This window comes from Lissotriton vulgaris, chromosome 1_1 (genome assembly GCF_964263255.1).
Source record: "Lissotriton vulgaris chromosome 1_1, aLisVul1.2, whole genome shotgun sequence".
Classification (NCBI taxonomy): domain Eukaryota; kingdom Metazoa; phylum Chordata; class Amphibia; order Caudata; family Salamandridae; genus Lissotriton; species Lissotriton vulgaris.
The window spans coordinates 2110061503-2110087605 of record NC_141685.1 but is presented as its reverse complement, the minus strand read 5'-3'; the positions used below and the strand labels follow the sequence as shown (position 1 = coordinate 2110087605).

At 44.3% G+C, this 26103-nt stretch overlaps 1 protein-coding gene across 2 annotated transcripts in view; it reads right to left on the bottom strand.

Moving 5' to 3' along the window:
- Nucleotides 1-26103, bottom strand: part of CRACR2A (calcium release activated channel regulator 2A) — a 930414-nt gene that overhangs the window by 158705 nt on the left and 745606 nt on the right. For both annotated transcript variants that reach the window (XM_086921478.1, XM_086921488.1), the window contains 4 exons: nt 17701-18031; nt 10887-11019; nt 9768-9849; nt 5528-5642 (listed from right to left, as the gene is read on the bottom strand). In XM_086921478.1, the coding sequence (XP_086777604.1) occupies nt 5528-5642; nt 9768-9849; nt 10887-11019; nt 17701-18031 (661 nt within the window). The remainder of the gene's footprint in view (nt 1-5527; nt 5643-9767; nt 9850-10886; nt 11020-17700; nt 18032-26103) is intronic.

Sequence of the window (26103 nt, the reverse complement as noted above, 5' to 3'; positions counted from 1 at the left end):
TATATATATATATATATATATATATATATATATATATATATATATATATATATATATATATATATATATATATATATAGTCTTAATTGGTAAATAATGTATAATTGCTTTTTTCTCTCTGAAAGTACAGTATTCATATTAATTATATACAACCATTCTATGAATATTTGGTTGTCAAACACTCTCCTCAGCTGACCGGCATAATCAATCTGTCTGGCACTAACAAATAGGTGGTTGCCAGCATTGGAATGCTGCTTTTGTGTTAGTCCTTATGGACAGACAATAATTATTATTATCATTTATTAGTTAATCATAAATTTCCAAAATAATTGCATTTTTTATCTATTCTCTTTTTATAATTTAACTTCTTTGTTTACATTTATTTTTCAATATTATGTTTCTTTAAAATTGAATGTGAAACGTTAAATTAGTGTGTATATATATATATATACATACATATATATACACACACACACACATATATGGATGTCTTTTTACATGCTCTTTCTCTCCATATCTGGCTGAGGGCCTCCTTAGCCCTCACATCACCCTGCCCATCCCACTACATTATTCTCTTTCAGATGCAATTGTCTCAATCACACCAAGGACAAAGTTGCAAGTTTCTACTGCGCTAGTTTCTGCTTGGAGATTCTCAAAGCAGATCCTTGGAACTCCTGGAAATGATGCTACTTCCATTAAATGCAACTCCCTCCACAGCCATCTCTGGGCCCTGCCTAAAAATGGGGCTCCTTCCTTGCAGATTTCATTACCATATATATTACTAGCAGCCGGCCCAGGGTTGCCCGGGGCAGAGGGGGGCTAGGGGCAGCATTTCAGGCTTGCGTGCACCTTACCGCTTGCTCCCAGTCGCACAAACCCAGGCCCCCGCTCCAGTCCACCTCACTTCACTGCCCCCCACTACTCTCACTTAAATGTCTGCACCAAATGTGAAAGCCATTTTAAAACCTATCATTTATTTTGCTATCCCACTCCAGTCCGCCTCACTACACCGCCCCCCACTACACCAAGCCAGTCTACACGCCCCGCTGCAGTCTGCTATTCCGCTCCATTCCGCCTCACTTAGCGCTCCTCCCCACGTACTTCACCGCTCCTCCCCGCATTTCACATACCTCATGGTGCTGCAGTCTTGCTACGTTCTCCGCTCCTCCATGCGCTGTTGTCCTCCATTCCGCTCCAGTCCGCCTTACTTCACCGCTCTTCCCCGGGGTTCATGTACCTCATTCCCTCCAGTCTGGCTAAGTTTTCCGCTCCTCCCCGCGGTGTTGTCCGCTCCTCCTCGCGTTCCTGTTCTCCGATGATGTCAGCACGCACGTTGTTAGCAAACACGGCCGGCGCTACTTCTTAGGGACTACCTTTTTTTTATTGTTTATTTTTTAAATAACGTTTATTTTACATTTTTTATAGCCTATGTCCATCTACTGGACCCCCCTTTCCAGCGCTGTATTGGGTGTTGCGATTGGAGGTGTACTTTTCAAGTTTACCTGGCTCGAAGGACACAGTTCTCTCTTTATAATAGTAGTATAATTCGAACCTACAGCTTCTCCATTTTGGGTAATCTTCATTTTCATCTACACAAACATAAAAACATAAAAACGGTGGTTCTTACACAGGTTCTCCTTTCCCTCAGACTTCAACAATGCATCTCTATTCCCAGCCATCCTGCTGCCCATATTCATGATTCCATATTCACCAATTGGCATTCACTAAAAACAGCTCCTCCGTTTCCTTTCACTAGGTCCAATCACTCTCCATACCTTTCCTCTTAAAATATACCATTGCTCTCCTGGATTCTAAGGGAAGCATCTTTCACATTCCTGACCTTGGTAAAATAAATCAACCACAACAATCAAGGAAAAGTCCCTGCTTACTCAAAACCTTCTTTTGGCACTGATGGACCTTCCACCTGATCTCAATTTCCTCGGCTTTAGACGATTTTGCTCCAATCAAAAATTCCACCCTTTTAGAAATCCACCACTCCTTGGTTTTCAGATGATGTCAAAGTTGCTAAAAAATATTACACAACTTTTCAACATGCCTAGAGGGAACACTATAGTAATAAATTAAATTATCTTAAGTCTCTGCTACAGGAAAAGACAAAGAACAAATTAAAGTAGCTACATTATCAATTTTTGCTAGTAGGATCGCCAATGCTAACAATTTAGCATTAATCTTTGTTAAAGAACTCTTCAAACCTGCGGCTAATGTAATTTCCTCTTCTGCTTCACTAGAATCCAAAAGATCCCTTCCTTGGGTGGATACACCCCCTATTGTGTCACCCCCCAATGGGAGAGGGCATGAGAGTCTCTCTAACTGGCTGTGTTTACTCATGGAGGGGACTGAGATGTGTGCTTCACAGCGCCTACTGCACCTGAGTGGTGGGGTTGGCAATGATGGGCACATCTCTCTTCCTCACTTGAGTTTCCCGCTGATTCTCCCACCCAAAGTGGGGGGTCAGAACCGGTGTGAGCCAGTTGCTAGGGGCAGCAAAAGGCAGAATCAGCTCACAAAGGCAGCATGCCTTTAAAGCTTCCCCTTCGTGGACCCAGCCCATCCAGGGGAGGAGGCATGACACCTTTGCCCAGGATGGGCTTTGTTTCTGGACCCAGAGAGCGAAAGCCCTCTACTCAGGGGTCCACAAACATGTCTGGTGGTGGCAAATGGCGGGTACCCATTCAGGAACCACAACAAGGCTAGTGGTTTTTCGGGGAGCATCTCTAAGATGCCCTCTGAGGGCATTTTACATTAAAACCCACACTGGCATTAGTGTGGGTTTAATGTGCTGAGAGGTTTGCAACCAAACTTCCCAGGTTTCAGTGAAACCATTATGGAGCTTTGGAGTTTGTAGTGACCATGTCTTAGACCATATATTCTTAACAACTTTACTGCACTTATAGTATCTAAGAATGGACTTAGACACTGTAGGGGTACAGTGCTCATACAACTGCACTCTCGAGGGGCTTACCTGTGGACAGAGAGGTGCCAACAGGTACAACTTTGGCAAAGAACACAGACCCTGGGAACCTGATTGGCAGGGAACCAGGGTTCATCAAGTCAAAGTGCATCAAGTATCAGGCAAAAGTGGGGTGGAGTGGGTACTTTCCTACAACTTCAACTTGAAGTTCTGATTTTGAGTAATCGTTCAGGTAACACCTTAAGAGTCAGCTCTTCTAGCTCCCTTACCTTCCTCAATCACCATTTGTGGTTTGTTCCTCTTTCAGCACCAGGATGCTTCGAGGGGTAACACTTCACTGTCTACCAAACCATTGTCATTCATTCATTCTATCAGTTGGATAATCCTGCACAAGTACCACATTATATTCACTTTGACACAGGACAATGGTGCGACACACCACCCAAATTTAGAGGGCAATCCTTGAGTGAACCTTCGAACTGAGGATAACTTTCAACAAGGGAAGGCAATATGCATTCAGTTGCCAGTCCTGGTCACTGGTAGACTTGATAGCAGATAATAAGAAAGAAAAGAGTGATATGTAAGAAAGAGTACAGTAGAAACAAGAGAATGGACGTTTTCACAAGCATGCCTAGAACCAGCGTACCAGAAAATGGCAGAATTAAAGTACATTTAAAGAACTATTGCTCTCACTGAGCAGACTTATGAGTAAATAGTGTATGCATGTAATTCAAAGTTTTTTTGCCAAAGAGAGACTTGCCGAGAGAGCAACCAACATGCCGACTTTTGCCTGTAATGAAAAAACTTTCAAATCCCTAGGTGCTGAGCAGACTATCAGTGACACGACCACCACCTACCCCTTTCTCCTGTACCACAGCCACAGAAAGAGTGCACGCGTCCTCTGGCAGCCCATACATGCCCCATGAGATCAGGTGTTTCTATTGGAGCGGTTCTATGTTATAGCAGTTTGGATAACTAATGCATCAGGTAGGTGTGGCCTAACAAATTAAACAGATGCATTTTGGAAAGTTTTACTTCTACCAAGTGGTCCCTTAATTGGCAAAGGAAGTCTTTTCATGGGGTTTGTGTAACTTCCACAAAGGTTACTGCCTATGAGGCATGTCGGACTATGGGGTGGACGCAAAAGGCATGTGTGCGCTGTACGCCTTCAACCCCGAAAGTAGCACAGTAATGGTTTCACCTTAGCTCCAAAGAGGAACGGCCACTTACAGACATGAAGACAAAAAGTGACAGCTTTGGCTACCCAAATCTTTCAACAAATTAACTTTATCCTTATTAATGTCCGTATTATATTAGGTAGGTATGCTGGGTCTGGTGGCTTAATGGACAAATGCGTCCATTGTAGGGGCCTTGTTTTGACCTCGTGGTCACAGGTCAAATCCTAGCTGGTCCACTCTACCTTTCATCTTTCTGAGGTCGATAAAATGAGTTCATGTCACAAAAGAAGCCCCGGGTCTATATTGATAGGGGGGTCTAGCATGTGACTCGCTGGTCTGCAGTGCTCGTCGACAGGGACGAGCGCTGCACACCTGCGAAGATCTGCACTTTCGACGGTTGCAGCGCCCGTACCATATGGCTAAAAAGCCATGACAGATGTGTTGAACTCTGTACACCTAGAATGGGAACGGGCATTACTTAGAACACAGCACTGCACTTTTTTCAACACACCAAGCTCTCATAGGGTTCCAGTACACTCTCCCTCCTTCTCAAAACATCCCTGAGCTCCCCCCCCCCGTAGCGAGGGGGTTGTAGCCTGCATGAGGATTAGGTCTTTCACGCGAGGAGGTACCCCCAAGATGAAGCATGACAACTCTGGTGTGTGAGGGGAACGGTCCTTAAAAGGGAAACCCCCTGTTATGCACTTATGAGTCACATGCTAGACCTCCCTATCAATACGGACCCGGGGATACTTTTGTGACGTGAATATATGAGTGGGGAGTTGACTCCCGCAGGTCCTTCAACCTCCTCTAGCCCCCTTGTGTGATTACGCCGATAAAACGAGTGTCATTGAGTTGGGTAACAAGAAACATATATTATTGAGCGCCAAGATACCCTTTTGACTGAACGAGCGCTTTACAAATACACATATTATGTTAGGCCAAAGCGGAACATTGTATCACTTCTCCAGCACTTGAATAAAGAGTTTTGTCACAGTTTCTTTAAATATAGACAACATTATCTCAGCACAGCTATTCTGGTACAATTATCTTACAAGACAAGTCAGGGGCTACATCACTCCTATATTACTCTCCCCCAGGAATCTGACATTCCAATAAAAATCATCACATATGTAAAGTTGCCATACACTGTTGACTTTCATTGATAGGCATGTTTATATAAAAGCGTTCCCAGCTTGAAATGGGATTGAAAAATGTCCTCATTATGAAACTCTTAAGCAGCATAACATGATACGATACTAGTACAGACCCATTTGCATCTTTGTTTATTAATAATTATCGAATGACTGCCTTCCAACCACAAAGTAAAATTTTAAAAAAGTACAGACCCAATAATATGAACGATAAAACAATGCAGGAAGCCATTGAAGGGTTTAGGCAATGATGTCACATCTCACCTCAATGCTGATTAACCATTGGCGGACTGCCGAAAATGACTGCTTGCATGTGATGTCATACATCACAATGACGCCATCTGCCTTCCTGAAAAACTGCTTCGTTATACTGCGGTACCTGCAAAGATACATATCTTCTATTTCATACAGTGTCTTATTGGGTGCACAACTTATTATAGTAATATTACAATTGATTGAAGGTTATCTAATGCATCTCATTTCATAACAGGGATTGGCAGGAAGTCAATGGCTCCATTATCTGATCACAGTACAATACATGGAATGTCACTCGTCAAGTCTCAACAATTTACAGAATTAAGGATGGTTCAACACCCACCATGAAAATGATACTCACAAGGATAAAAAGAGATTTGGAGGCGACAATATATTTACTTGAGCAACGCATGCAACACACCGATATTATCATACAATGAATAATTTCAAGACCTAAGAGAACCTCTTCTTATATAAAACTTACCTGAATTAACGAAATCACAGAGGGTCTGATCACAAAGGTAAACTTACACTTTTGTTTAAGTTTACTCTTCTTTTAGTTGACACAAACAACAAGCTAATAGGTTATATCTATGAAGACTCCGCAGTCAGGGTAGAGAGCTCCGCACATAAAAGCATAGTGTGCATAGTTCTTCACCCCAACACTTGTAGATTGTAAATACCAAAAAAAGAGTAAACTTACACAAACAGTGGAAGACTGGCCAGTATGTTCACTGAGTAATGCCCAGTAGGTCTGCAAGATGATTTTGCCATTCCCCCTGCGCTCCGGTCCACCACGGATTGCTACAGCTCTTTTGCAGGGCATACTTTGCACCTTTCATCATTAGTAGCGCTCTAAAAATGCAAGAAGTCACTCTGTTATGTATGCACCTTTCAAAAGTTTCACTCAGGACTGACAGACACGGTTTCACCAATGAGGAGGTCTTGGCGCAAGAGTGCAACCACTGAAACCGTTCTGCCTCCACACTACTGCATTGTGATGGAGACTGCAGGGCGACATTTTACACTATACTGAGGGGCTTATTTACAAGAGGCCTGCTCTGCTGGATCGTCACTTTTTTTGATGTCTCAGTGGAGCATGTCTCTCAATCATAATTATGAGGTGACGCAAATCAACCCTACGTGGCTTTGCATGGACTCATAGATATGGAGTAAGGCAAGGCAGCGCAAAGTTGGGAATGGGACAAAAAGACATGCCTCCCCAGGAGAGGGGTAACAAGGAGGTATATGTTTACTTCTCCTCATTTTTTCCTCTTACTTTTTTCCTCTTTCCACGTGTGCTGCATTCTGCAGCACACTTAGAAAGAGGAAAAAGCCTCTCAGGATTGTTTTTGTGCAGGAAAGTGCCCCTTCCTGCACAAAAAAATCCTACCTACAACACAAGCACCCTTGCACCATGGTGGAAGGGCGCCTGCGTTCAAGTTAAGCTGCCAAAACGGTGCAAGTGCAAGGGGAAAGGACAGGAATGTGCTATATTGGATAAATACTGTGCATTCTTGCCCTTTCCCTGTGACGCAGGGCAGCTTAGCAAGGTGACTTGCTGCACTGCACCATGCCATAAAGTTCATAAATATCCCTCAAGTGTACCATCTATGAAACCTTTTTCATCAAATATATTGAAAACTGTGCAGCAAAATTCTAAGTTTATCCTTATTTTTTCCCAATTGTTTTTTGAGGTAGAACCCCTCTGGATGTCTTTGAAAACAGCTATGCGGATTCGGTATGCATGATCTATGCAATCTAGGACGTATTTGACATTTTAGCCAGGTCTGCATTTTGTACTCTGTCCAGCCCTGGGAAGTGTTTTTGGAGGAGGTGGAAGTGGCAGAGTTTTGCAGACATCAAGTTACATGAAAATGCGTTAATGTGTTCGTATTCAAATTATATTTTACTTACTAATGGAAATAAAAAATAGTCCTACGTACAAGTTACGTTCAGAGGTTTTTTATTGTTGTCACAGATACCGCTCGGCTGGGGCAACTTGTACATATGATTAAAAAAATTAGAACGGGCCTAATTGTAGATAGATGTTGGTGCCATTTACTTGCTGGAGAACTGTGGTTTAACCCTGTTCTCTTATGCAGATGACACACAAAACGTTTTCTCTGTCGTCTGCAGTCTGCAGGGGAGCACAACTCTGACGCCCTTAATCTCTGTCTAAGACGAGTTTCTTTTTGAATGTATTAGTAGATCGCTCAAACTTAACGGTGACAAGACTGAGATTTTAGTGCTTGGCAAGAATCCACAGCGCTAAGATCCACAACATTGGCCTGAGTCACTGGGGCTCTTCCAGAACCATCCCCAAAAGTAAAATGTTTGGGTTTTTTGCCTGGATGTAAACCTCTCCATTAGACCTCAAGTAGTTAAAGGGGCCTCTACTAGCTTTGCCGTGATGAAGTGGGTGAGAAAGATTATTTGGATTATTTCCCACTCGGCCCAAAACTCTGATCCAGGCCTTAATACTCTCACTAGTAGATATGGCAACATTCTCTACATAGAAATTGATAAGGCCTCTATTCGTTGTTTGCAGGTTGTGCAGAACTCTGAGGCTAGACTCCTATATCAGCTCCCAAAACATGCCTCTGCTTCGCATCCCCTCCGTGAGCTGCACTGGCTCACAAGTGAAAAGAGAATTCAGTTTAAAGCGTTATGTTTTATTTTCAAGGCTGGAGCTGGGCTAGGCCCATGTTATATCCAGGATCTGGTGGCACCTTATCAGTCCAAGCAGACACTGAGACCATGGAATCAGGCCGTATGCCTTGTGCCCAGAATCAGTCTGGAGTGCATGGGAGGTTGCGCCTTCACATATATGGGCCCAAAACTGTGGAATCCTTAAGACATTGCTCTTCTCTGCTGGTATTCTGCAAGACCTTGTTATTGCAATGCCTCAACAAGACATTTCTGCCTATGCTCAGCACTGGGAAACGCACCTTGGGCAGCCGTGCGCTTTATACGTTGAAATAATAACAATAATAATTTACACAAACCGGTGGTAGTTGGGTAAGTAGCATGATTTATTGTCTGGGTGTAATAAAATCTTGACTCAAGCCTCTCTTCGAAGACGAACCACAGTACTCACAATAGTTGGCCTTTCCCAATATCCAACCAATCTTCTCTCCAGTAACCATCTCCCACAGGCTCTCATGACAGAATTTTCAGGTATTGCATTCAAGGTTTTGACCATTCTCAGCTCAACAGCTGGTTATTCTGCGGTCCCACCCTGAGGCACACCTCCCCCCTGATTTCTGCTCTCCAACAAACCATCCCACTTTTCAATGGTCAGTTTTCCAGAGTCAAGTGCTAGGCCTGACTGCGCTCAATCCGCCTCTCCAATGAGTAGCCTTCATACTCCATAAATCACAAATTAGCAGGTTGACGTTCTTTGCTGCTTTTTCTTGCTGGAATGTACGCTCTTCTTAAGAATTATTCTTTGCCCCTCATAAACCTGGTGATAAGCCATAAGGCTTATCTACGTCAGGCCCGATGGGATATTCTTCTATGCATCTGTTTCAGTTTACTTCCAGTAGCTATCAGTCCTTCAAGTTTATGCTCATTGTTACTTTTCTCCTCCTGGTGCTTCTTCTTGCCAAACTTCTGAAGGTTTTGCTCACTCAGTCTTATTAGTTTGTTACAGTTGCCTTGTGCTTATGCCTCGCCTTGACTACTGCCTCTTGCTTTGTGTGACTTTTTATTCTTTGGCTCCTCCTGCATTTTCTCCTGCAGTTTCCCCAAGATTCTCTCTGTGACTCTCGCAGCCGAGATAATTTTGATAGATGTTTACTGCAGGTTAGCAAAGTCCTCTGAATTGATTGCGCTTCAAATAACTTAGCACAGTGTTCCTTGGACTCAAGTCCTCAATCATACAGGACCGGACGGATGACAAAGGAAAATGTGGCTGGTCTAGCTGACATTTCATCAATCCTTCCTGTAAGTCTGCCAAATGTTATCTCAAGTTGATGCTTTGGTAGAACATGCTGGGCCATATGGGAGGAATCCAATTCCAGTATTAGGTGTTTGCCAAGGTGCATAAAACTTCACTGACATTGGATTGACATGAAAATGAGTAAGACTCATTGTAATGACAAATGCGGCATTTAGGATGTCCCAGCAATGCTTAGGCACATGAAGCAAATACGTCATAAATAGAAACATGTTGCATGTTTTCAATATAAATATTTAATTTTCTTTGCAAGAATGTGCAAATATTTACAAAATTCTTCCAACACACCTTTCCTGCCCAGCAGTATCCCAAAGCTGCAGTGCCACTTGGCAGTTGTCCACTGTCACTGTTTTCACGCTGAAGTCAATCCCTAATTGAAAAAAACAACAAGTTAATGCATTTGCATATGTGCTGTAAATAATTCAACAAAATACAAGAGCTTGCTTGTATCAGAATGCTTACAGGTTCTGAACTTGCCATGGCAAGATATGATTTTATCAACTTGTGGATCTACACAAAAAGGTGCGAAGCCCCACAGTCAGTTCCTGACTCGTGACGTACCAAGTATCCTACAGGGGTATTTTAAATACCAAGATAAAACACATGCTACCATTTGGTGCGTGCGGCGCCTTCTAATATTTAAAATATCTGTAAATGTAAATGTATTGGCATTTATATAGCGCACTACTTACCCGTAGGGTCCCAAGGCGCTTCGACCGCTGCGAAACCCTTCCTGGCTTCCCTGAGAGATGGTCCCTTAATGGGTATCTCCAGGGTGAGACCAGGCATCCCCGGCGGTCTGGTGGGGCCGTTAGTGAAGATGAGGCAAGCTAATGCCCAGAGTTGCCGAGTGTGATCGCTGATCAGAGTGGGCACCGAGGCGAGAGAATTATCGAGTCCGCTGACCCTGGTCCAGAAACCTGCCGCGCCGGGAATCGAACCCTGGTCCCGGGCCGTCCTCTGCTCTCGGGTCTGCCGCCTCTAACCAGTGAGCCACACTACTTCACTTCTGTGTAGGAAATGTGAAATAACTCAAATCAGGGGCTGGCTGTCTTTGAGTCCGCATACCTCTTTGTGTAAGCCTGGATTTGATTGGGGGATGTGTGAAGGCTGTGGGTAACTCTCACACTCTTTTTTGTTGGAATTTAAATACTTGTAATCAATGGTATTTGGTGTAGGGCCTCACTCTGGGATACAGCCGCGCGGTTCGCTGCACCAAAACCAGCAATCTTGTATCCGTGGCCCATATACTGTCATTTTGTTGTTAAATCACTTAAAAAGAGTTAAGGGGACTAGTTACATTTCTGGGAATATTAATCAAGATTCTGTTCATTTTTAGTTTAGTGTATTTTTCATCATTGATAGATGGACAGGTGAAAATTGAGAACAAGGAAACACTTAACTTACCAACAGTTGCAGCTGTGCCAGGGTGGAAATAATCATCACAAAATCTTCTCAAAAAAGAAGTCTTTCCCACGCATGAATTTCCGACACAAACAATCTTAAATAAGCGTTCCGGAGGAGAGTAGACTCGCTCTTCCTTCATGTAAAGAAATAAGAAGTACATTTATCACTTTGTGGTAGTAGCCATGTTTGTGACAGAGTGAAGAAACATTTCATCTTCTTTAAAAATGTTCCCGAGCAGACGGCTTTCTGTTCTATGAGGTCTTGTCACACCCATGTCACGGTTGTGCTTCACTGTAATGCCCAGGAGCTTGTGCTGATATTCTGAGTGCATGTTGAGTGCGTGTTTACATAGTGTATGTGTGGCTCATACATGACGTGAGAATGTGCGCATTGTATGGCTGCTGGGACCAGATGGATCTATTTGAAATGACCCCTGGTTTCAACATGGTACATAATGGAGGATGGAGACAGCTTCCCCAAGCAGTGGAAGAGTACTGCTTGCATTCCTGTGATGGAGGGTGAAGACTCAGGCACTGAAGTGAGGGAGGAAGAAGTGTGGCCCCAAGAATGTCCATGAGGACCTTTTTGCAAGGGTATGAGAGACTTTATCTTTCACAAACGTTGTTGCTGCACTAAAGACAGACATGAACCTCCTCAATCCAGGATATCACTCAGTGGATTTGCATCCCCTGTCTAGAAAATGTATATAAAATTGAAACTCAAATCTCACCACTTGGTTCTGTTGCCAAGCTACTTCACTGACCAAGGAGTGGAGTGCTCTGCATAGTACTAAAAATGCTGCTGTGACACCAGGACTGGAGTTTGTATGACCACCAGTTTCCCAGGGATGAGGGGACATCACCTGTAGTCTGAGTAAGTTGAAGGTCTGCCATGGATCTAAAAAATCTTCCTGTCTAGTCACAGAAGGAAGGAGCGCATAAGGCCCAGCAGAAGGACAGACTGCTCATGACAAGAAGTGCAGCCATGTTATAGTTGTTTGGGAACACTCAGAGGAAGCCTACCTAGTGCAACCAAGATGTGAGAGGTCATGGATTTCCAGGTATGGTTCAGAAAATGAAGCACAGGAAGAACATTTGCAACTGATGAATGCCATGTACTGCCATACATATCTGTACCAAGAGGGACGAGCACTGGCACTGTTGACTATCTGATGTACCGTAGAAGGATCGCCATCATCAGTGGAGTGGTAAACCAAACCCTTTGGTCGAAAGGCTAGAACTACCCAGGGAAAATCATCCGACAACTAAGCGAGGCATTGCGTGCCTCCAAGTGGCACCGGCAAGGCATCATGCCGCCGTCTTTGGTCTTGCACCATTAACAAGGGTGCCACTGGTGCGAAAGACAAAAATGCCAATCCGAACTACTACATATGCATCCCTCACAATGGGCCTGAATGAAAGAGACTGAGACTGTATATTGAATTGTAAAGACCGGCCTGTCGCAGATATATAGCAGTACCAACATGAACTCTTTTTAGCTCACGATCACACAAAAGTGACATTACTAAATGCCAGGTCAATAGCACCCAACTCATCACTAGTAGATACTAACGGAGATAGGATTTAAATATAGATCAACCATCACCAACACAGACACCATATGCATCCCTCATTAACATACCTGAAGGAGGGTATATAGAGTTAAGGAAGGCACAGGAGAAAGAATGTCCCAAATATGCCAATATGAATGACACCCCTGGGATACACCTACTAGAAGGAGGGACTGAAAGGTATGCTGTAAGAGTTTTGTTCAAGAATGAACAAGAGGAGGGGATGAAGCAGGGTCCAGTTTTACTGTATAAATGCCTTAGCCTATTCCTACCCACACCTGCCCACACCTGAGGCATGAGACCCTGATAAGGCCCCACCAGCCAGCATACAGAGTGGTGTTATGTTGACCATACTGCCTCAGTTATTCTTTAAATGTTCTCTTAACCCCTTCCATGCTCATGAAGGAACGGTTCCGCCATGAGCGTCGGTTGGCCTGTGCTCATGACGGAACCGTTCCGTCATGGTTCCATAGGCCCAATGGAACATTCAGCACAGCGCAGGAATTTGCGCCGCGCTGAACGGGTTAATGTAGTAGGCCCAAAATGCCTCTCTGCTAAAATACAAGTTATTTCTTCTGCGACACAGACAAAGCTACAGTTCTGTCCCCAAGCCCCCACTCTCTCCTAGCACAAGATGAGCTTGTCACTTCTCTCACCTATTGAGAGATAGCTAACCACAAAAACACAGAACTCCTCAAGCTAAAAGAAACATCCCCCGATACCTGATGGTGGGGGCCACTTGACATCTGTCAATCTATCATATTATTGTATCTTTTACTAGCTTTAATATAACTAAGACATGCAACATGGCGTGTGAATATGACCTATACCTTTCTAAATGTACTGCTTTCTTATAAAAGTTTCTCTGCAGTGACAAAAATCCTGTTCAATAGATGTTCAATTTCATTATGATTCACGGTCAAACATCAAGTGACCTTTTGGTAAACTTGTGAAATGTAGGGTGTCACTTCTGTGTTCCTAATATTTCCGAGAAGTGAACAAAGTGCGTCATGGTCTGTGGTCAAAGCCCCTGTTGATGTCATGTTTCTGTGGTCACTAATTCTTCATTAAAATAGTATAAAGATATGCTCCTCAGTCCACTCGATGAACTACCTCGCTGAAAGGACCCCTTGGGGTTGCGTGGTTCCCCTCAGCCATCTATCCAGGATCCTTGGCTGAGGCTATAATCCTTACTGTATTTTAAAACTGTCTCTTTCTCACTTCTTCGCATTTTCATTAATCTAGAATATATTTGCATTGCATGAGTTTGTTCTTCATTCCAGAAATGTGTCTTTAAATGCCCAGTCTTTGCTAAGACTCCCAGGCTCATTATCGAATTTTAAAGTGTTACTTTACACTTCTTGTGGAAGTGGTTTTATTGTAATAAACTGCACCAAATCATGATTCAATTCCTGTCTTGTACACGTGTGTTTTTCATATTATGTAGAGGCATCCCCTAAAATTAAGCTGCACTGGTCAGTGCCCCAAGACCATAACATTTCACACTCCAACAAACTTCTGCCGGAGAGCTCCAGATTGAGTCCGGAGGGAGCACCACCAAGTACCCTCCAGGGGGCCCCCTCAAGTATCGTTACGCCACTGGCCATTTTGTTTGCTAAGGTCTTGCCATTTTTCAGCTCAATCATGTAATCCTTAAGGATCAGTACAGCATTATCTCAAGTTAATTCTAACACAGCGTAAAGAAAGGTCAAAGGTGGCAGAGCGCAATGCTTTGCCCTGTCCCACTGCAGGAAGCAATATAGTGGGTTATCCATAATGCTGCATTTTCCCTATTCAAAATTTACCACAGCCTGTTGTTCTAATTCAACTGATTGGATTCAATAGCATCTGTATAAATTAAGATGTTGGTTGTGTGCTCCAGCTCTCTACTTTTAAGGTATAAAGCTATTCCTTATGATAGCTTTTATTCTCTCAAAACTTTAAATCCTTACATCTCAGCATTAGACATTTAAGTAGATAAGTGAAAGGAAGGTCAATCTTCTCCATTCCTGACCACCACAGCCTGGAACAGCCTACCTCTCACCTTCAGCTTAGTGATGCCACCAGAGGTACAAGGTCCAGCTGCTGCTCTCAAAATCTCACTGCTCCCTTCCTGTCACTATTAGCCAGATACTTAGCACAAAGAAAACTTCCAGCGCATTTTACACGTTCTTGAGGATTACTTTATGCACATGAAAACACATCTGTATGCACAAACACGGGCACATGCATCTGTGAACACACATGTATTACACCATGATGCACTCTCAAAATCACAATAATGAACTCAAGCATGCACATATTCACTCACATTAACTCAACCCAATTAGGCTGTGTACTTCCTTATAAACATGCACATACTCACACACAAGAACATAATCCACGCTCATTCACATGTAAACACAGTCAAACTCACACTCACACACACACACACACACACTGCTAAAAGCATAATCTTTCTTTAAGTGAAAAGACTTCTTTTAGAATGAAACCAGGCCCAAGTGCAGGGATTCTCACAAGACAGGGCATTATGAAACATCCTCGTACTCGAGGTAGAATATTATTTGTCTCAACCTTGGTTGTGCTTCAATGGAACAGTCTAGCAGAAACTGCAAGACCATGCCCTCTTTTGATTTTTAAGAGTTTCCACTTGAGTGTGGGGGATATGACTGTCTGTGGGTTCCAAGTTTGTATTGCCCGGAATACTAAAGATGCGCCTCGCTCATAAAGCCCAAAAAGGCCAAAATATCCCTGAGGTCACATGTGTCATGGCATTTGTGGACTGAACTGGTCCACAAGGGCTGAAGCAAGTCTGAGCCCGGATTTATTTGTTGGGCGGGTGCTCTATTACATCATCAGGAAGACGCACTGACGGAGGTGCCACATGCCAAATTTAGAAATGACCATCAAGATGGTGGTAATTTCTAAAGCATTGGCAGGAACAGCCAGCATAGCACAATGCTGTTTACAGTTGGTGCACAGCTCCATCAACATGATGGAGCCATGCAACAGACTATTTTCTTTTTTTTCTTTCAAAGAAAACCCTGAAGTGGAATTTTCTTTTTGCACATAAAAAATTAAGTGCCCCCTTCCCATGGGAGTCCTCGCTCATGATGAGGGGAGCATTTAGCAGTTTTCACTGTCCCTTACTGCCAGGGTTTTCCTGCTGGTGGAAAGCAGTGAAAACTAACCTCTTATTCCACGCATCTAAATTAGGTGGATAAAATTTGAGGTCTGCCTTCGACGGTCCTACAGAGTAATGTCCACACCAATTAAACCTAAGGTCCGCCCACATATATATTTGATGGGTGGACCACAGTCTTGGAGGCATAGATATTCCGTCACTGTAGCGACAGAGTTTCTGTGCTGCAAAGATTTGTTTCAGGCCCTGAGGAGCATAGGATTTGTCACCCCCTTTAATGGTATGCATGAGCTAAATTATAGCATCAAATGCTACCCAGATGTATTTATGTATTATGTCCTTCATTTCTTTATTTCTGGGAATTTTACCGTCGGACAAGGTGTTTCCAACTAATAATTAGCAGAAGATGCTCAACACCACCTGAGAGTCACGACTTGTGATGGCCACAAAAAACTGCAATCTTGGATCATCCTATATGAACAGTGAATGTTTTTAGCAAACCTGAAAGTCTGCACTTTTAATATAAAATATAAACTTCTGCATTTAGGTTGTTTCCATTGTTCAGTGGCGGCTCCTTCTAGGAGTGCTGCGGGCGGTGAGGCAGGGCGGGGGAGGAGCAGGGTAGTGGGTAGTAAACTCCGGCTTACGGCCGAACGGAGAAAAGTTAATAAATAAATTAATAAAACGAATTACATTGCGCATGCTGCATCGCCGATTAGCATTGCAGCGCGTGCAATGTAATTAGTTTTATTTATTTATTTATTTACCTCCCTCTGGTCTGCCATACGTCGGACTTTACTACCCTCCATCCTGCTCCTCCCCCGCCCCGCAGCACTCCCTCAAGGAGCTGCCACTGTAGAGCAGAAGACACAAGGTCCTTTTTCAGAGGTCTTCTCTCCATACAGAATCGTAACCCACTTTTCTAGAGAAGAACTGTCCTTTGTTTGTTACTATATTTCCTATTCTCACATTATCAGGTGTGTAAAGCAGTTCACTGACTCTTTGGCTTGGTAGACCGTCTGTAGAGAATACGTGAGGTCAGTGAATAAGCAGTGTAGACTGTGGCAAACTCTGTCATACAATACCAGTGAGATGTTTTGTAGAGGCTTGTGTGGTCCTGCTCAGCCACACCAACATGAACTGAGTCATTTCAAATAAAATCACTTAAACCTTTCTCTAGCAGTAATAGATGATATCTCGTGCAACACTGTTCGTGTGTTAAGACTGTAAACATTGGTGCATTTTAGAGCACTGAAGCTGTTATCTCCAATACACCAAAGTAACGAATTATGTCTTAAATAACTTATATTTACATATATTCTTTTTTGTGGGTATTTACATATGCTGTGTAGAGTCCATCATGTATCTCACTAAAACAGCGATAAGCTATTAATCCAAGACAGGTCTGCAACGGTCAGAAGAGGAAAAGTATATGTTTACCTCCGAGGAAAGATCGGGGTATTTGGATTTTATGTACTGATGTTATCAAAGTTAACAGGCAGACACGATCAGCGTCAAGCATGAGATCTGGCTGAATTAGGTCATAGTCTCTACAACAGCCAGGGATGCTGAGCCTCGTCTTCATAGCACGTGAACATGTTACCATGGTGAGGGCGTTTTGTAAATAAAAGTAGCGTAGTCCAAGGAGGACGAAACCCCACCAGTAGCTGCCTCCTGGCTCTTAGCCCTTCATCCAACTGACAGTCTTTCACACTCAACATTGTAACTAGCTCTCACACCAAACATTCTAGACTGAGCATCAGGAATGCAACATGGCATGGATAAAGACTCTGCATACTAATTATAATCTATTGCATTTCTTAGTGAAAAAGGCACCCACGTGTTCTATCAACTTTAGTGATGTCATTGATGGCGCACATGACATGTACTTCTAGACTGGTCTCTATTCATTTAATAGTTTGCCTCAAGGTTACGTGAAAGAAGCAAAAGAAAATAACTTGCCCAAGCATAAAACAAACCCAACTTTTTAATTAGAGCCCATAACAACACTTTTGTAAACTTTTAATGAGAATCAGTAAAGTTGGGAAGGTTAATAAAAAGGTGCATGACGCAATTTTGATGGAAAGAAAGCCGCCACTTACATGTGCCAGTGTCTCCTTTCCCACTGGCTGTCCCCTGGGGGACGAAGGCGGGGCTTGATCGAGTTTACTATCAGTCTGGTCTTCTTGGAATACGGTTTCTTCTTTTTCTTCCTCCTCTGCCCATTTGTTCAATGGCCTCTCAGCGTGAAGGTCTAGGAGCTGAGGCAAAGGATCCTCCTCAATCGAGATAATTCTTTGTAGATGTTGGTTGCCTTCCTTTCCATCAGCTGAACTGTCCGCCTCTGTGGCAGACTGATGTAAAAACCCATTCAAGCCCTGGAAGTTGTTTCTTTTTGTACCACTAAACGCATCATCCTCTTCGGAAGACTGGCTAAGTAGAGATGAACAAGAAATGCTATTGGAAGCACTGCTTAAGGATACTAGATCAGCCATAAAATAGGAGTAGCAAGGACACTGTGTGACTTCGTGTTTTAAGTTTCTATTTCAGCATGCACTACATTTCATTCTCCTAAGATCATTAACTTCTAACTGAGCGAAGGCAAAAAATGCCATTTATTGTGTGCATTGAAGACATATAAACTGGTGTACTAAGAATACATTATTAATGAATAACCAAAAGAAGAGTCTGGGCTAGATTTTCAAATATTTCACAGTAAAAAATAATAATAATTTTTTGTTGTGACGAGCATTATTTCAAAGTACACTGGGCCTCATTTATGAAGGCTTTGCGTCAGTTTTGCGTCGCCGGTGCGTCACTTTTTGTGACGCACCAGCGGTGTAAAAAATGCGCCTCATTGCGCCATATTTAAAAAGTGACGCATCTAGATGGATGCGTCACTTTTTAAACCCCTGCGCCACATTATACCTGCGTCAGGTATAATGTATGCAGAGGGGGCGTTCCCCCGCAAAAAGCTTCGTAATAGTGACGCAGTGAAATCTATGAGATTTCACTGCGTCACTTTTAGGACGCTGTTGCGTCAAAATCTTGCGCCTGCCTCACAGCAGGCGTAAGACTGACGCAAGCCCTTTCACATGGCGCTTTCCCCATGTGAAAGGACGCATTGCTGGAGTTGCGTCACTTTTGTGACACACTCCAGCAATGCGTCACTTTTGCGCTTACAGATACGTCAGAAATACTGACGTATCTGTAACTCCTTACGACATGATGCGTCATACATTAAATATGACGCATCAGGAATGTCGTAAGGAGTGCGCAGTGAAAAGTGACACATCGTTGTTTTCACGCAGTGATGCGTCACTTTTCATAAATGAGGCACACTGTATTTTAGGAAGTTCCTTTCCATTTAACATTATATGCTTGTAAAAACTCATATTAGGTCCTTTAATGTTATTCTTTATTTGACATACATATTATGTGCGCAGGAAGCAAACATCAGTGAAATCTTTAAAAGAAAAGGTTAAATTCTTTCCAATAACAGAAATGTATTCAGTAAATTCTATATCACATATGATAGACAGGAAGCCCCTGCCCCTGTTTACAACCCATGTGTACTGTCATGCCCTGCTATTCTTTTAACCCCTTAGCCACACAGGCTCCTATTTGCTGAGCCTTTTTTGATGTTTTGGGCATTTCATGTGTAAGCCAATCTATTCCGAGAAAACGTGTCCATGCCAAATTTGCATCCTTTTTTTACCCACAAGTTGGGGGCGTCTAAAAGTACCTAAGTAAGGTTTGTGGCTTGCCCTTGGGGGAACAGAGAAAGTAGGAAATATAGAGCAAATTTGGGAACTATTTAAAAAATGAGAAAAGGGTGCTTTGAAGAAAGATATGCTTTTTTCCTAAAATGGCATCAGCTATGCTATGCTAAGCTCATCATCTACCCAGCTTTCAGGAACCAGCAGAGTGTACAAATATGTATTGTTTCGTACCACAGTGTTTGTATTTTTATAAGTGCTAGTCGGTTTTTCCTAATTTTAGGTCTTGGCTAGACTACGCATGCGCTGTCTCAAAGAGACATGTGTTTAATCTGTGAGCTTCAGCCTGCCCACAGGCTTCCCATTTGCTTGCTCCACCAGTTGCCTCATATTCTTTGTCAACATTTGTCCTTGGCTTGCATGGTCATGCCTCTTCTTGTGTTTAGCCCTACCCCAGAGCATGGACCTAGTACTTGTAAACATCCACTGCTCCCATTTTTAAGACAATTTTAGAACTACAGCTCGTCATGAGCTACAGTGCTCCTGCGCTCATGACGAGCTCAGCTCGTCACAGGAGTATTGACTCCTGTGGTCTTATATGGATTTAAAAGAAGGCAAAATACTAAAGAAAATATTGAAAGTCTCTATATCCACACCAGTGCAGGCACTAAGACTTGAATTTTCGATTACCAGTGCTTACGCTACAGCCGTTGCAAACATCATCAGGTGGGCTTATAACCTTCTCCACTCTAAAGAAGGTACACTACGATTCCTGTTAAAGATCGAGACATTTGATAATGATACTTCACACTCTATCTTCTCCAGAAATATGACAGCGGCATTTCAACTAGCAGAAATTAGCTCTGAAATTTTGTTAACTTGGTCACCCGCACAACTCAAACTTTTTTAAAAATGTTTTACCCCCAAACTGAGTTTCGATCTTGACTACTTACACTGTAACAATTTATCTCTGTATAAATCTTATACTGAGTCTTTGGAGTACAAGCACGAACAGCCATACCTAGACTTTTCCCTTACTCATGGTGCAAGGAGGTCAATCACGATGTTGCGTCTGGGCATACTACCCGTGTTAACTTTTTCCTCAACTTGGAGACCAGGAAGATCCCCGCTATGCTCTCTCTGTCAGGGGGGTAATCAGAACATCGAGCATCTCTTATTTATATGCCCTAATGCCAAAGTTGTAAACGCACGGTTAACATGCCTTGACCCTATCTATCGGACATGTAGGATTGTAACTGCAAAAGATCTGCTACTTGTATGCAAACGGCCACCGAATGAATTTGTCTGCTATAAAATATATACATTTTTAAAACTTTCAATGAAAATGTATTGAACTGTGTTAGACCTGACATCATTGGCTTGAGTCTCTCCTCCATTTTTTCTGTTTGCCTCCACTGTTTTACGATGTTTTGCTGGTATATGCTTTGGGCGCGGTGTCACTGCTGATCAGTGCCACAGCGCAAGTGCTCCCTATGTTAAATTGATGTATCTATGGTATCCATGTTTGGCTTATTTGGTTTACTGTCAGTCCCTAGTCTAGTGCACCAGGAGTGCCGGGGCTTGTAAATACAAATGCCGCTCGTGGGCTTGCAGCACGTGTTGTGCCACCCACAGGAGCGGCCTCGTAAAAGAATGTCTACGGGTCGGTCATTGCGAGACCCACGTACAGTCTGGTACTGTCACGCCGGCTGCGCAAGTATACCTACTTGCCAGCCCCCCAACCTTCCCTTGACTTCATGTTAGTCACCCCTATGGTAGGCCCACGGGCAGGGTGCATTGTAAGTGTAAGGTAGGACACGCCTGACCAAGTTGGCATGTCCTAATAGTGAACTACAGCCATCTTCGTTCTTCACTATTGCGAGGTAACCTGCTCTCCATTAGTTAGAATGGGCCGCCGGGAATATTAATGCTATGATCCTAGCTGGCTCGGGGAGCATGGTGCAATGTCGAGTTTGGTATCCCTGAACTCGGGGTTTAATTACGCATCCGTTGGTGTGGATGGTTTTTGGACTCTGGGTTCGAAAATAGCACTTTTAGAAAGTGTCTATTTTCTTGTCTAACCATATCTGGTTTCTGCTGGTCTTGCGTGTGTGTGACAAGAGCTGGGTGGCTCCGCAGGTCTGGATGAGTCAGTGTGGGATGAGTGGGACATTTGCGTTCAGAGTAGGGGGAGAGTAGTTGTTGATAGCCTGCCCTGCCTGATACAATGCTGGCTCCACCTCCTGCCAAGCGGCTGATGGCTCTGTGTCTGCCATGGACGATCCTAGCCCCACCTCCTGCCAGGAGGCCGATAGCTCTGCTCCTGCCAGTGTCAATGCTGGCTCCACCTCCTGCTGGGCGTCTGTGGACCCAGCCCTGCTCAGTGAATAGGCCAGGTGCTTCTGCCTGGCTCCGCCCACAACAGACCCAGGATGTTGGGAAATTCCCCTGCATGGACAAAGGGATCAAAGCCGAAAAGGGGTATAAGAGAAGGACCCCTGAACCAAGAATTTAGATCACTTCTGACAAGGAACCCTGTAACCAAGGACAAGAGGCCTGCTGATCTAAGGACTTGCCTACCCCTTCTGCCAGTGTGCTGTTTGCTGGGGGGAATCCTGCAGTGCTTCTTTATTTTTGCCAAGGAACCAGGAGAGAGGAACTGTGTGTGTACTCTGAAATGAAATGAAATTAAATGAAATGAAATTTGGGTCTTATATAGCGCATGGCTGCCCGTGAGCGTCCCAGCGCTGCAATTGCAGAACTTCTGAGGGTGAAGTCGGGGAGAGGGAGGAAGTTATTGCCGGAAGAGGTGAGTTTTTAGAAGCTTGCGAAATTTCAGAAGATTGGTCTCAGAACGAAGATGAAATGGCAAAGCATTCCAGGAGGTGGCCGCTGTAACCGAGAAGCGGCGTCCTCCAGTTCGAGCTTTTCTGATTTTGTGGACTGTAGCCAGCTGACCTTGAGCTGAGCGTAGGGGTCTATTGGGTCTGTATGGAAAGATCATGTCTTTTAGCATTGGGGGCCCTTGATTTTGCAAAGCTTTATGGGCCGTGCAAAGGGCCTTGAATTTGACCCTTTCGCGGATCGGCAGCCAATGAAGTGCCTTAAGGGCGGGTTTGGCTGAGACTCTGCGAGAGGTCCCAGTAAGAATCCTAGCTGCAGCATTCTGTGTTCTTTGAAGAATGTTGATCGTGGATTCTGGGGCAGCAAGAAAGAGAGCATTGCAGTAATCTAGTCTTGATAAGACTAGACCTTGAACGAGCAATTTCTGTGAAGGTCCTGGAAGTAAAGGGAGGATCTTTCTGGTGGAACGCAGTAGCCCCACACATGTGCCAGCTGTTTTTTTCGCTTGCGTTTTGAGGGATAGGTCCTGTTCAAGCCAGAAACCCAGACTTTTTAATTCAGTCTTGGGTTGAGGGAGGGGGCCTAAGCATGCTGGCCACATGGCGGATGGAAGAGAAGATATTTTATTTCCCAACAGCATGAGCTCAGTTTTCGAGCCATTGAGCTTGAGCCTAGAAGCGGACATCCAGGCATGAATTCCCTCTAGACAATCATGAAGGTTTTTTACCTTGTCCTCTTCCAGGGAAAATGATACGATCATTTGGGTGTCGTCAGCATATGTGACGGCTTTTATCCCAAAAGGGGAGACCACGTCATCCAGGGGGGGCATGTATGTGTTAAAAAGTGTAGGGCTCAGTGAGGAGCCCTGGGGGACCCCACACTGGAGAGGGAGAATGTCGGATCGCACATTCCCTTCGCAGACCTGAAATGTTCTGTCTTTTAGAAACAAAGAGAGCCAGCAAAGGGCTGTGCCCCTTACTCCCAAACTGAAGAGGCGCTTAATGAGGGTTTTATGGTCCACCGTGTCAAATGCAGCGCTTAGATCCAGGAGGATCAGTAACACTGATCCTCCCGAATCCAAGATGCATCTTGCCTCCTCAACTACCTTCAAAAGGGCTGTTTCCGTCCCTTGACCTGGACGGAAGCCTGTCTGTGTGGGACGAAGAAGATTGTTGGTTTCAAGGAAGGCAGACAATTGCTTGTTGACCACCTTCTCTGCAATCTTACTTAGTCCAGGAAGGAGTGAAATTGGGCGGAGGTTGGTCAGATCTGCAGGGTCCATACCAGGTTTTTTCTGCAGAGCTTTAACAATGGCATGTTTCCAATTAGGAGGGACCACTCCTTGGTTAAGCGAGGCATTAATAAGGTTGGTGGCCAGATGCGAGATGGTGGGTCCAACTTGTTTGAGAATGTGGATAGGTGCTGGATCGTTAGGGGAGCCACTTTTCAAGTCTGAAAGGGTTTTTAAAAAATCGTCATCAGTAAGTTGGCTGAAACTGTCTAAAGTTGGGCCACTGACAGAGGCTGATGAAGCGGTCAGGGGATTATCATCGTTTAAAGGAGGAAGTGATTGTAGGATCTTGATGATTTTATTTTGAAAGAAACAAGCTACTTGGTTGCATCTGTCCGCTGTGGGTTGCTGGTTTGGGGGGGTGTTGGGTATAGTGAGGAGCTCTTTAACTATTTTATAGGTCTCCCGAGAAGAATTAGAGGCAGCTTTGATTTTTTTATCAAAGAAGGAGGCTTGGGCTGATTTTCGCGCCGCTTTATAAGTCCTCATCGCTGCTTTGTATTCTTCCTTGATGGTGGGATCCCATGTTTTCCTCCATTTGCGCTCATGGATTTTGCAGACTTTCTTGAGGTTCCTGAGTTCCTGTGAGAACCATGGTGATTTGAAAGAGGTACTTCTTTTCTTTAAGTCTATCTTCGGGGCGACTATATCCAAGGTGGAGGTGATCCAATTAGTGAAATTATCGTTGGCTAGCACCGGGTCAGGATCTGCAGAAGGGGTAGATCGTGTCAACTCCTGTGTCCAGTCTTCAAATGGTATTCTGGACCATAGTCTGTCCCGTTCTCTTGGAGTTTGCAAGTGGCCAGTGATTTTGCTAGTTTGCCACGTAAAAGGGATGAGAAAGTGATCAGACCAAGGGAGAGGGAGTGAAGGGCGAGCTACAATTTTTGTGAGATTGGCAAATAGAGGATCCAGGAGGTGACCCTTAGTGTGGGTTGCCTCTGAGTTAATCAGATGAAGGTCAAGTACTTTTAATTCTGAGATGAGATCCCCAGCAATTTTATTAGTACTGTCCTCGAAATGTAAATTTAAATCGCCAAGCAGGATGAAATTAGGGGTCGAGGTACAAGATGAAGTGGTGGTATCCAGTAATGATCTGACAAAGTTACCTGTGGCCCCCGGAGGACGGTAAATCAAAAGACCTGACAGGGATTTATTGGGAGTTAGTTGAAGTGAAAAGTAAGCACTTTCACAGTCCTCAATCCCTCCTTCCTGTAGCCTACAAGTGATGGAATTCCTGTAAATAATCGCTAGTCCGCCTCCTATGCCTTTTATTCTGTTTTGATGGTGTATGAGGTAATCCTTGGGTAACATACTCACGATATCAGCATCTGAATGAGGCGTTAGCCAGGTTTCCGTGAGGAATAGAGTATCTAATTGTAGGTCCTGAATAAGCGTTTTTATCTCTAACGCATGCTTGACAGCCGATCTGCCGTTCAATAATGCCAGACTGAAGCTGTTGGTTGTCTGGTTGGTGGGTATCTCAGGAGCATCGTTGTGGAAAGTAATTAAAGGGATCGGGGTTGGGAGTGAATTTGCAGTGCAAAATTGTAGGAGATAGTCCCTTGTATATCTAATACGATGCTTGTGCAAAACGGGCATAGTGGGTGGCCCTGTGCCCGGCCTGGCCCGGACGGGCCCAGACGGGCGCGCCTTTGGCGCGCCTTCGGCGCGCCGCCGGCGCGGACGTGCAAGTCCGTTATTTTTATACATGGTAGGGGGGGAGGGAGGAGGGGGGGAGGGGCGGTCAACTGGACCGTCAACCTTCCCTACCCAAGATGGCGGGTCCGTTCGGTGAGGCGATTAACAGCGCCTGTCCCGAAGATGCTGCCTGGCGAAGCAATCTCGCTGCAGGTAAGGCAAGTCCGAGTCTAAAACAACAGTTTAAAATATATACAGTTTTTAAAAGTATCTCGGCTCCAACTAGCGGGTGCTCGGGCACGACTACCCAGAAGAGCCTGTGCTCCTAATAGTGTTCCGATCAGGGTAATATTCAGATTAATTCACAGAGTGCGCAAGAGAGCGCTAAGAGCCCCGGCTTCCGCCTCAGGGTAAAGATTTTTTAAAGTTCAGCAAATATCACGAAGATGTAAGGGACCGCCCTTAAGTATCCAGGGAGGGCGGGAGGGGCGGTCAACTGGACCGTCGACCTTCCCTACCCAAGATGGCGGGTCCGTTCGGTGAGGCGATTAACAGCGCCTGTCCCGAAGATGCTGCCTGGCGAAGCAATCTCGCTGCAGGTAAGGCAAGTCCGAGTCTAAAACAACAGTTTAAAATATATACAGTTTTTAAAAGTATCTCGGCTCCAACTAGTGGGTGCTCGGGCACGACTACCCAGAAGAGCCTGTGCTCCTAATAGTGTTCCGATCAGGGTAATATTCAGATTAATTCACAGAGTGCGCAAGAGAGCGCTAAGAGCCCCGGCTTCCGCCTCAGGGTAAAGATTTTTTAAAGTTCAGCAAATAACTCTCACGCTTGCTAAGAAAATCTCCAAGGACTGGAAGAGTGCCAGTCTCCTGCTGAAGTCACAGGGCTAAAGGACTTCATCTGCTAAAGTGCTATTGGCTGGAACCTGTGAATCCAGCACCTCTGAAAGAGCCGGCAATCTCGACGCCGACGGACGTCGCCGAATCCAGCTCGACGCAGTGGGT